General features: G+C 41.9%; 1 protein-coding gene across 1 annotated transcript; it reads left to right on the top strand.

Moving 5' to 3' along the window:
* The first annotated feature begins 347 nt into the window (after positions 1-347).
* On the top strand, positions 348-12,145 carry zgc:66427 (uncharacterized protein LOC406256 homolog). Its single transcript, XM_039004224.1, has 5 exons — positions 348-1,085; positions 3,525-3,620; positions 5,878-5,983; positions 9,648-9,747; positions 9,931-12,145. Exons 1-4 carry the CDS (start codon positions 569-571, stop codon positions 9,703-9,705), a joined length of 777 nt encoding a protein of 258 aa, XP_038860152.1. The 5' UTR covers positions 348-568; the 3' UTR covers positions 9,706-9,747; positions 9,931-12,145.
* Positions 12,146-12,450: the final 305 nt, after the last annotated feature.

The following is a 12,450-nucleotide window of genomic DNA, read 5'->3' as shown; positions in this document are numbered from 1 at the left end:
CGCACTGCAACTGCCTCTGCAATGCAATGGTGCAAGTCAAACGCAGCGTTACATTAGAAATTAATGTACTTCTGGTGAATCGAAACGCCATCACAGTCGGTGTGTTCGAAGCGTTAGACCACTGCGCCACCAGGGAGGCCGGGGATTTTTATTTTAATGAAATAGTGGTATATGGGTGTAGGGTTAGTTGGCGGTGCAATTTTTTCATTTTCACCCTTTTTATGTGTTCACAAAATGCAACGTGATTGACCACACACTTCCGCACAGTAGGTGGCGGCATGCACAAACAAAATGTGAAAACGCCATGATACCGAAGAAGAAACTGAATTCACTTCCGCTGCTGCCAGCTGCCGCAAAGACAGAGGAGGGATATCTACCGGTAGACAATACTCTATTTATAGAACAAATATAATTTAAGAGATCGTGGGAAGAATTTTAAATACACTTTTCGAGAATAACACCATCTAAAATCTCCAGTTTTGTGGTCCGTAAAGGTACTGAGAAGGCTAGTTTATCTAACGTTAGATAGGTGAGTTAGCTGGCTAGCTAACTGCTCTCAACGAAAGAGATGGGGACAAGAGCTAGTCGTTTACAAGAGGACCCAGTGCCTTCGGCTTTCGGGAAAGATGGCATCACGCGGGATTCCTATCGACGACCCCGGTGCAATAGGCCCACCAGTCTTATGGTAGACTTTTTGGGGAGTTTTGACGATTCAGAGACCAACCGTAGCCGATCGGAGGAGGGCAGCGATTCGGACATGGGGCAACAGGCGAGCACCGGTGGAAGCCCCGTCGACCACAAGAGCCACCCGTCCATCAGCCCATCATCACCAGCAGAAGACAACAGCGAATGCAAACGCGAGGAAGACTACAATAGCAGTCCTGAGGGTGCTGTAAACGGGGAACATCTGCCTGGAGAGGAGACAGGCCAAGTGCCTCACCGCACTTTCTCTGAACGTTTACCCGGTAATAGACACTCTTCTGGGCGCAACGTAAGCGCAAAATCCGCTTGGATGAGAGGCATCCATCAGCGCCCAGTGTCGGAGGCTTGGATTGGCCTCTACCGTGTCAACAACCGACATGGCAGTAAGTTTATACGAGACCATCCATATTTTTTTGTTGTTGTTGTGTGTATTGTTTAAGTTGCTGTTCCTATTTTCTCTCGGAGATTTGACAACCATACATTATCACACACACAGTATGAACAAAAACACAGTGAAATTCCCCATTGGTATAGAGCTTGCCAGCTTGTGGTCCGAAAAACTTGAAATTAGTTATATCAGGTTCGTCCAGCCATTCCTGTAGGGGAAATAAATGGGGGTTGGGGATTTTGGGTCTGGTGTACTGTTCGGTTTATATATGTTACCCCTTGGCAGCATTATCAGAAAGCACAGCATTGATTTTCACTGCTATGCAGACATTATAAAACTTTACATTTCTGTGTCACCAGATGATTTTAGCTTCATAAATAAATTATTAGACTGTATTAGTGATTTAAATACCTGGGTGGCTCACAACTTCCTCCAGCTAAATCAAGACAAGACTGAGGTACTTATTGTTGGAGCCAAAGCACAGAGAGAGAATCTAGCCGCACATTTTAAATCACAGGCAATAAAGATACAACACCAGGTAAAAAACCTAGGTGTTATTTTAGATTCTGAACTAAATTCCGAATCACACATTAGGATTGTGACCGAAATAGCTTTTTACCACCGAGGAACAGGCTGATACAGAGTGACTCGTCCATGCTTTTATTACAAGCAGGCTTGACTACTGAAATGCTCTCCTGTCTGGTCTACCCAAGAAAGCCATTGGTCAACTGCAAAACATACAGAACGCTGCAGCACAGTTACTGACCAGACGGAGAGCACTGCCTGTGAGTTTTATAATTCATTTTAAGATTCTTCTATTGGTTTTTAAATCAATCCACGATTGTGCACCCCAATACATGTAAGACATGCTTTTAAGTTAAGTACCAAGTAGGTCCCTCGGGTCCTCTGCCACTGCCCTTTTAACTATCCCAAAGCCTAGGATCAAGAGGCATGGAGAGGCAGCCTTTGGTTATTAAGCCCCCAGCCTCTGGAATAACCTGCCAGTCAGGGTGGCTGAAACTGTGGACATATTTAAAAGAGATCTTAAAACGCAGCTTTTTATAGCTTTGATTTTCCTGAATGTGCTTTTTAGTTGTTCAGTTTGTGTCATTTAGTTTTTTATATTGTGTAGTATATATTTCAGCTTTTATTTTCATTGTTTTGTTAACATTTTTTCCCCTGTAAAGCACATTGCGTTGCATTCTATGTCCGAAATGTGCTGTATAAATTAAGCTTGATTTGATTAGATAAACGCCGAAAATAAGGTCTGAGGTTAACACAGGCCAGGAGGTCTTATACATTTTGTTCTATGAGATAATATCAGTCAGTTAACATGACCGTTATGAATTATGAAGCCTTTATGTGCTTGTTTTCATTACATAAATGCTTCAAAATTCACAAAAAGTGCCGTTAGCTGATTGAACAAAATCTCATAGAACAAAATGTATAAGATCTCCTAAGCCTGTTTTTAACTTTTTTTCTGTGTTTATCCAAAAACCCTCAAACCCCCATTAATTTCCCTATAGGCTTTGGCCAAAGAGCCATGGTGAAGTTAGTGCCAACAAAAATACTCCATTCTCTATTAGGCTAGGGCTCAACAATCAGTTCTACGGTGACACAAATTATCCAGGCTTACTACTGAACCTGCATTCTTGGAGGTATGATCTTCTCTCATGCTTACAAGCTACTTGACTTATTACAGCAGAACCCATTGTTTTAAGTTATAACAATCAGGCTGCTGTTAATAGATTAGATAGCTAATAGAGTAGTACTACAAACTGACTGCGTTGACAATTTCAGAATATAGCACAACCATAAATTCATTCGAGATTCATCAATGATCTTTCTAACAATAGCCCATGCATCACTCTCAACAAAATCCATTGACTTACGGTAGCTAGAGACGTTTCCAATATGGCCAGTCCCAGACTGAGAGAGATTCTCAGTGTAGACCTATGTTATTCATTAGACAGATGGACAGATGTGGTTGTATATGAGTGAGACCCCTGCCCAAACACGACGTTGGATTTATTTTCCCACGCACCATAACACACAAACACAGCGCAGAGCAAGTCTAGGAAATTGGTCAAAGTCCTCACTTGGGCATGGCTGACAGGAGGGCCAGAGAGGAATGTAGGCCGACTGGGCACGCTCTCCCCCATGTCGTCCCATCCCCGAGGCTGGACTCCTCTTCTTATGCGTGATTGCCTGGTCTGGTAGAATGATGATGACTAGAAAACTAATCACGGGTCAGTTGACCTTAATCATTCGTCATGACACGCTGATGACACAAATGCAAATGTCGACATCTACTGAAGACCAATGGCATGCATGATGGACTAGTTGATTTCATTAGTTGATTTGATCAACTCCCCTCTTTTGTTTTTCTAATGTGTTGTTGTTAAACATGAGTATGTTGTCATCTCCTCCCCAGATATCCGCTGTCCGTTCTGCTCCAAGCCTTTCCCGGGTGGCAGAATTGAGGATCACCTGTTGAGCTGCCTCACATCTCCCCCTCTCCCTTACAACAGTAAGTATCTCTCTTCAGCAGATATATAGTGAGTAATAAAATAAGGGGGATACCTAGTCAGTTGTACAACTGAATGCATTCAACTGGAATGTGTCTTACACATTGAACCCAACCTCTCTGAATTGGAGAGTTGCGGGGGGCTGCCTTAATCGACGTCCAAGTCATCTGCGCCCGGGGAACAGTTGTTGTTGGGGGTAACTGCCATGCAGAACAGCAGATATTTCTACCTTGCCAGCTCGGGGATTCGAACCAGCGACCTTTCAGTTACTGGCCCAACGCTCTTAACCGCTAAGCTACCCCAATATGTTTGGAACATCAAATAAAATCGCAGTATCGACTCGCAATACATATAGAAACGTGAGAATTGCAATACATATCGTATCAGCTAGGGTTAAATAGTTTCCAGGTATTTTACAAATGTTCCATTCCGAGAATAAATCACTTTTCACCCGGATAACCCACTATTTCCCGCCAAAGCCGTAAATGTCATTCCCTAAATGTCATTCCCTAAATGTCAAAAGCATTATAAAGCATATAAATGTCTGGATTTGATTAGAGATTTGATCAGCATTAACATTCAAACCTGATGCTAGCTGAGCCTGATGAGCCATATATTAAATACATTTTCGAGCCATACATTAATGACATTTAATGAGCCCAAGCCCAAATGATTGTGCCGTTATGCAATACATATATTATATAGGATACTGCACATTACGCACGACATAAAAACATAAAAGCCCATAGATGTAGCTAGCTATATGTGCTCTTGGGTAAATAAATTAAACTAACTCCTGTAGGCTCATCTTTTTGAGTGTGAACTGTATTAGTGTATTGTATTATACTGTATTTTATGGACTGGAATTGCGCACATCGTTCAAACCATGATAAAGCAGAAGAAAACATGCGATTCTGGTGCAGCACATGCGGCCTACAAAGTATAGGTTAGCGAATTTGATTTTAATTTTGAGATATAATAGGGCCTATTTGTATAATTAGGAGGCTGACGCATTTATACCTTTTATAATATTTAGACCTAATGTTATTAGCCTACCTCTTTCTCTATTGTTGCGTCTGAATAAATAACTGCTATAGCTTACCACCATCTCGTGTTCGCATTTCTTTCAAACTACCCATGAGTTCTATTGGCTGCCGTATTTAACATTCAGCAAAAAAGAGTTTGCGTCTCTCTTCAAATTGTCTACTGGTATAAGAAATGCAACAAAAAAAATGATGTCCAGCAAGCTATTCTGGTTTATTTTTTCCTGCCTGGGACTCCAAGAGCTACGGAGTGTTTTTTAAGGAGAGAGGGCAGTGGAGCACAGGTGCTTGTGTTTTGCTCAAGAGACAGAGGCTATACGTAAGAAGCATATTATGCATAACCCATCATTAATTTGCTAAATATAAGGCTAATACTGCATTGAATATATTGCCTGAAAGAGGTAGACTAGGACATGTATATCAATCTAGAACAGGATTATGTATTTTGGAAGCAATTTGAATGGAGTTGATGTAGAGAGAGAGAGTGAGAGTGAGAGAAAGACTGTGAGAGTGCTCCCACGTGCACTGATTTAAAGCAACGATATTCGAGTGGTAGGCTGTTTTAAAACTCTGCAGCTGCAATTAAATAATTATTATCTTACAGTTAAAAAACAAGGTGACCCCCGAAATCCAGATGGAGTTAGGTAAATTAGACACGCATTCGGTCTTTATATTACTGCAGATACTGATGCAAAATTTTTTTCATGAGATGATACTGTAGGTCTACATGCATTGTGAACTGCGCTCCATACTGAGATGGGCTGTCTGTCCCCACCCTGAGCGTTGATTCATCATGCAGAGGATGTAGAGAAACCATATTTGGATATTGCATATCATTTAACAGTTCCATTTCATGCCATGGTGTTCATATAAATTATTCATTATAATTTACCGGTTTCTCGCAGTTATTTATCTTGGGAAAGGGGAGTGGTTTTGGACGGTAAATCCTGGTAACCGGGTTCCTGCCATTCAACCCTAGTATCGGCAACTAAGTATCGTGATAATATTGTATCGTGAGGTCCTTGGCAATTCCCAGCCCTACTGTCTTTACATTCACCCAGAGAAAGGGATGACATTGCATGCTAAATGTAATACTGACGTCGGGTCATGAGTGGTGTTATTGTGTAATAGACTGTAATAACACCATAAACTGTGGTCTCAGCGGATGTGCTCAGTATTTTGTCTGTCATTTCTGTGATGTGTGTGGTGGTCTCAGCGGACGTGCTGAGTAAGGACAGCGGTGAGTGTTCCATCTGTCTGGACGACCTGCAGCAGGGAGAGACCATCGCCCGGCTGGCCTGCCTTTGTGTCTACCACAAGAGGTAATTACACTGAGGATTTAATACACACAATATATCTGTCTCAAATGGAACCCTAGTCCCTATATAGTGTACTTATTTTGACCAGGGCCCCCCATAGGGCTCTGGTCGAAAGTATTTCAAATCAAATTTATTTATATAGCCCTTCTTACATCAGCTGATATCTCAAAGTGCTGTACAGAAACCCAGCCTAAAACCCCAAACAGCAAACAATGCAGGTGTAGAAGCACGGTGGCTAGGAAAAACTCCCTAGAAAGGCCAAAACCTAGGAAGAAACCTAGAGAGGAACCAGGCTATGAGGGGTGGCCAGTCCTCTTCTGGCTGTGCCGGGTGGAGTTTATAACAGAACATGGCCAAGATGTTCAAATGTTCATAAATGACCAGCATGGTCAAATAATAATCACAGTAGTTGTCGAGGGTGCAGCACCTCAGGAGTAAATGTCAGTTGGCTTTTCATAGCCGATCATTAAGAGTATCTCTACCGCTCCTGCTGTCTCTAGAGAGTTGAAAACAGCAGGTCTGGGACAGGTAGCACGTCCAGTGAACAGGTCAGGGTTCCATAGCCGCAGGCAGAACAGTTGAAACTGGAGCAGCAGCACGGCCAGGTAGACTGGGGACAGCAAGGAGTCATCATGCCAGGTAGTCCTGAGGCATGGTCCTAGGGCTCAGGTCCTCGGAGAGAGAGAGAGAATGGAAGAAAGAGAGAATTAGAGAGAGCATACTTAAATTCACACAGGACACCGGATAAGACAGGAGAAGTACTCCAGATATAACATACTGACCCTAGCCCCCCGACACTATATAGGGAATAGGGTGCCATTTGGGATGCAGGCATACACGTGGCCCAGTAGGGAAAGTGGTGACATTTCTCACACAGACGAGCACAGATCTGATCATTCATCATAATCTGCTGTACAATTTAATTTGATACTTTTCTATTCTATCTACCAGGAAGCAATTATGCAACTGTGATGCATGGGAAGCATCACATGCATGGGAAGCATGTGATACAATCATGAGTTGTATTCTTTTGAAATCTCATTTAGGACTGTAGCAGTCATGACAATTTGTTAGCTGGTAACTGTCATGCAAATCACCGCCGGTCTCAGGGTAACTGACCGTTAATTAACAAACACTTTAAAGCATCTCTGGGCTTCCACGCATTAAGCCACTGATGCAGACCCTTGGAACATTACATTTTTTTAAAGTTTCATAAATCCATTTAATATACACCATCAAATTAAATCCATGATTTATTTTAGGCAGGTCTTAAGAACCTATGATATGAAGAAAATGTATTTCAGAAGAACATAAATACTGATCTGGCAGTTCATTTAGCAGACATGATTTGCTTATAATTCCCATGCCATTATTTCATATTATATCATTTTTATAGTAAGAAGAATACAATTTAAAATAATACAATTGAACATAGCTGCATGAAATAGAAAGGATATTTTCCGCAATCAATTGCAGTGTGTGTGCTCTGTATTGAGCGGTTATAAAAAGTGATACTTTTTAACAGGTCCTATATGCTTAATATAGAGTTATTTGGCAACTTTAGTTGTGATCCAAACCTTAGAATGTCTTTGAAAAATCAAAACATATATGGGCTGCATGACGCGAATATTGATGATGTGAAAAAGTCACAAAAAAATGAATGCGCTATTTTATTACACACATCAAAAAGCTGTTTGAGGAGCTGGCTCTCGCTGCGTGACAGGGGATATTCAAATTCAATCATGAAGTGGTTGATTTGATTTTCAATTGTATTTGCATTGATGTCAGAGTGATTACAGGGACAATGTTGTGCTGAGTACCAGGCCATTTGAGGGCCATTAACAAGTTTGGTTGGCTACTAACGACCATCAGCATCATTTATTTACAGAGAACAGTTTTGGAGTAGCCTAGTTACTGTTACTCAACAGTCACTTGGAATTTGACTGCGGCATGAACGGTCACTTGGAATTTGACTGCGGTCATGAACGGTCACTTGGAATTTGACTGCGGTCATGAACGGTCACTTGGAATTTGACTGTGGTCATGACTCGTGAAGGTGACCGCCAGTGTGGTGGTAACTCGGTCACCATAACAACCCTACTCTTATTTAGTAATATGCCTTCCAGTCTATTTCAAATGATTATGGTTATTTGCTCACTGCCGATTGTTGTGCAAAATGTCGGCCAAAGAAATCCAGTAATGTTCTCATCCTGCAAGTGATCTTTAATATACACTATATATACAAGTATGTGGACACCCCTTCAATTTTTTTTTTTTTTTGCTATTTCAGCCCGTTGCTGACAGGTGTATAAAATCGAATACACCGCCATGCAATCTTCATAGACAAACATTGGCAGTAGAATGGCCTTACTGAGGAGCTCAGTGACTTTCAACGTGGCACTGTCATAGGATGCCACCTTTCCAACAAGTCAGTTCGTCAAATTTCTTCCCTGCTAGAGCTGCTCCAGTTAACTGTAAGTGCTGTTATTGGGAAGTGGAAACATCTAGGAGCAACAAAGGCTCAGCTGTGAAGTGGTAGGCCACACAAGCTCACAGAACAGGGCCGACAAATGCCGAAGTGCGTCTGTCCTCGGTTGCAACACTCACTACCGAGTTCCGACTGTCTCTGGAAGCAACGTCAGCACAATAACTGTTTGTCGGGAGCTTCATGAAATCGGTTTCCATGTCTGAGCAGCCGCACACAAGCCTAAGATCACCATGCACAATGCCAATCTTTGCCTCTGTTAGGAAAGCAAAGGCTAGCTTTTTCAAACATAAATTTGCATCCTGCAGCTCTAACTCCCAAAAGATCTGGGACGGTGTAAAGTCCATGGAGAATAAGAGCACCTCCTCCCAGCTGCCCTGTTCGGAAACACTGTCACCGCCGATAAATCCACGATAATCGAGAATTTCAATAAGAATTTCTCTACGGCTGGCTACCACAACCCCGGCCAACAACTCCACCCCCAACAGCAACAGCCCCAAAACATCACTGCTCTAGAGGAGATTCAAACAGTTTTAGAAACTTCCGAGTGTTTTCTATCCAAATCTACTAATTATATGCATATTCTAGCTTTTAGGCCTGAGTAGCAGGCAGTTTACTCTGGGCACCTTTTTATCCTAGCTACTCAATACTTCCCCCCAGTCCCAAAGAAGTTAAAATGTTGCACCAGGCTAGGATATTCTACACACAAAAAAACTAAAACTGAACACACATTTGCATCATTAACGAAGAGAACAAGCAGGCGAGCCAGCGCGAGGAAGAGAGAGCAGGGGACAGGCAGAAAGAACTGCATGTCTTGGTAATCTGTATCTCACATTCACCAAAGTAGCCTAAAGTTTGCCTCTTCATCCCTGGTTCTATAAATATTATTCGGTTTTATAAATATTATTCAACTTTCCCTAGGCCTTAGGGATTTTTTCTAAACGCCAATGATCCCAATTTCCTTTAAACGTTCACACCCCTAACCACAACAAGTGTTTCTAATCATGCTGTCTCACAGTGAGTCAGCTGCACCATGGTCATAGTTAAGTCCCACCCTGGGACCACAGATGGAAGTTAGTTATGTAACTAAAACTGTTTTAATAGACATGTTATGCATGGTCCCTGACAAATACGTGAATGTGATAATCAAAAGGGAAAATAGACATTTGTTTCTCTGTCCAGCTGTATTGACTCCTGGGTGAAGGTGAAGACCTGCTGTCCTGAACACCCTTTTGATTGACTCATGGGTCACATGTCCTGCTCAGTGACACACCTGACTCAGGTATGTACGTGTTCATAACCCCATTTGTTCCAACCTCATGATGTCACATTACCCAACTGGGTAGAAGTTAGTGTGGACATGATTATGTACTTGAATATGAAGAGATTTGTATATGAAGGATTACACATTCCAAATGAGAGGGATGCATCTGTATCTGACATACTTTAGATGTTTACCCCACAGGAGACTGCAATGTATCTACAATTGCAGAAAATATACTACGACAATGATAAATACCAGAGGCAAGCCTCCAAATAACAACACAACCCCACAAGGATGCGACCAACGACCACTTTACCATCTTGGACCTGGTTTAGTTTAGTCCATTTGAACTCAACGCAGACCACTATAATCACCCCTGGAATAGATGGCACTTCTCCTCTGTCAATGTAGCCAAAACTATAGCCTAAACTGCTGGAGGGGGATATATTATCATACCAGGTTGGCAGTACCCTGAAAGACCTTTGGAACTCAAGGAGAGGAAATGTGTTTCTGTGCTCCCTGCATTCTTCTTACCCTAATGTGGACTATCCATATGGAAAGGTAATGTTATCTTTCCTGATGCTGCAAAACAATATTGTGCAGAGATTCACGTTACAGTGGATAAATGTTTCTGTTCATAAAAAAACAGCCCAGATCCAGAAAAAAATGTATGAATTGATTATGCGTAAATATTGCAATGCATTGTTTTAATAGCCAGATGTTGGAAGGCAGGGCTTTATTTTGTGGGTGGGGTTGTTTTAGTGATTATAGGTGTTTTTCTATTGTCACCATGACACATTTCAGGAGAAGGATGGTGGGTGTGAGTTGATTGTTAAAGGCTGAGCAGGTCAGTTTGTTTGGTTGGTGCTGACACCACTGTATTAGGTCCTTTACTGCAGCGGTAGCAGGTTGTTGATATTTCCATACGGTTGTTTGTGTGCGTGCGATTGCGGTGTGGACGAATGGGGCCAGCTAATGTTGGGATGACACCGCCTGACTGGACCGCAGAAGTGAACTGCAGTCCTCTCACTGGCTGTATACATGAGAGGTGTGTGTGCTTAGTGCCCTGGGTGAAAGCGATAGTTTTAATCATAGTGATACTTTGTTTTTAATCACACAGATACTTTTAGGAACATTGCTACTTTGACATGGCCCTCCTCTGTGAAACCCACCTCGCCTGTTGTGCTGAAGGCATGTGGTGGTGTTTGTGCGTCTTCATGTCCCCCTGCCTCTCTCTAGGGTGTAATCCGGATTGTTGGACCAGGCACTGTGCGCTAGTCTGGCCATCGCTCCCTGCATTCATGTCTGAATGGGAGGGATGATGTATTTAAGGGCATGATTACTCCATGAGGCAACTGCCTTGCCTATCCCATGATTCCTGTCGCTGGAAGCAAAGAACAGCTGATGGGGTGATTCTTATATTGCCCCACCCCCCTTTCCCCATAAGAGGATTTATAGACATTGTATTATTCCCACTATTATTATTACTACTAAATGTGCTAAACAGATACCTTTGCCTGTGTTTTGGTTGCCTTTGCCTGGTAAGGTTTGTCTGTCCAGGCTCCTGTGGTGTAGTGTACTCTGGGGATCAGTGGTGATGCTACAGTGAGCTGATCAGAGCACGGCTGGACTGCTGTTGACCAGCATGAGGATCAGCCCTGTTCAGCATTCCTATTGGATGATATCCCTGAGTTCTTGCCCCACATCCTGCATTCTGAACTGAGGTGCTATGACCTTTCCTGCCCGTAGATGGCAGCCCTGTGCATGTTACTCTTTCGTCCCCCAAAAAATAAGAACTATTCCGCCAAAAGTATGTATACATGTCTGTGTACATGAAACAGTGGTAGGGGATGTGTGTGAAAAAGAGAGAAATTGATCATTAGACTTAAATGTTACAATATTTGTGGTGATGATGATGAATAATGATGTTGTGTACTTTTGAGGAGGGAGCGGAGGGGTTGTCAGTGAAAATATGAACAATCTGAAGCCCCAAATATTCCTTTACTTTACTACTCTTTCCTTATAGCTGTGTGGTGCAATACCTCCATTTTTACATATGTTATTACTCGGCAGCATAGCTTTTCTCCAAGGATGATAATTTCTGTACTGTATTATTTTTGTTAAATCACAGGGTTCTGTCCCTCCTAGACCCTGAGCTTTGTTTAGGTTATTGTTGATATATTCAATGATGATGTTTTTAAGGTCACCATGGTGATATCTGCATCCCAAGATATGGACAATCTGCCTTCTCTCTGGTATAACAGAACAATTCAGTTTATTTATTAAAGTGTACATATGTATTGCAATTCAAAATGGCTTGGTCTTTGTCTGTTCATTATACTGTTTCTAAGCTCCAATCTTTTGTATGTCTCAAAGTGGTTTTCATATGTATTTTTTACAATAAATATACTTGTGTGAGCCATGTTTTGTCATTGTCCTTTGTTTGCGTATGTGAGTACTGTAGTGTTCATAAGTGTTTTGTGGAATGTCTGCAATGGTCCTTGCTAAAGAGGTAATGGTGTGACACTCACTTTTATATTATGATTTCTACAGTTAAGTTATTCACCGTAAATGACTATCCTACATTTTTTTTCTCAACCATGTGAAATTTGGGGGTCAGTTTCACAATTTTGTATATTCCTTACTGGTTGCATTCTTTAGATTTACCACAGATGGTTACTCAAACCTTTACGAGCACCAGATTACGTTATTGCATTTCCT

This window comes from Salvelinus namaycush, chromosome 11 (assembly GCF_016432855.1).
Source record: "Salvelinus namaycush isolate Seneca chromosome 11, SaNama_1.0, whole genome shotgun sequence".
Lineage (NCBI taxonomy): Eukaryota > Metazoa > Chordata > Actinopteri > Salmoniformes > Salmonidae > Salvelinus > Salvelinus namaycush.
This window is presented reverse-complemented; position numbering and strand designations above follow the sequence as displayed.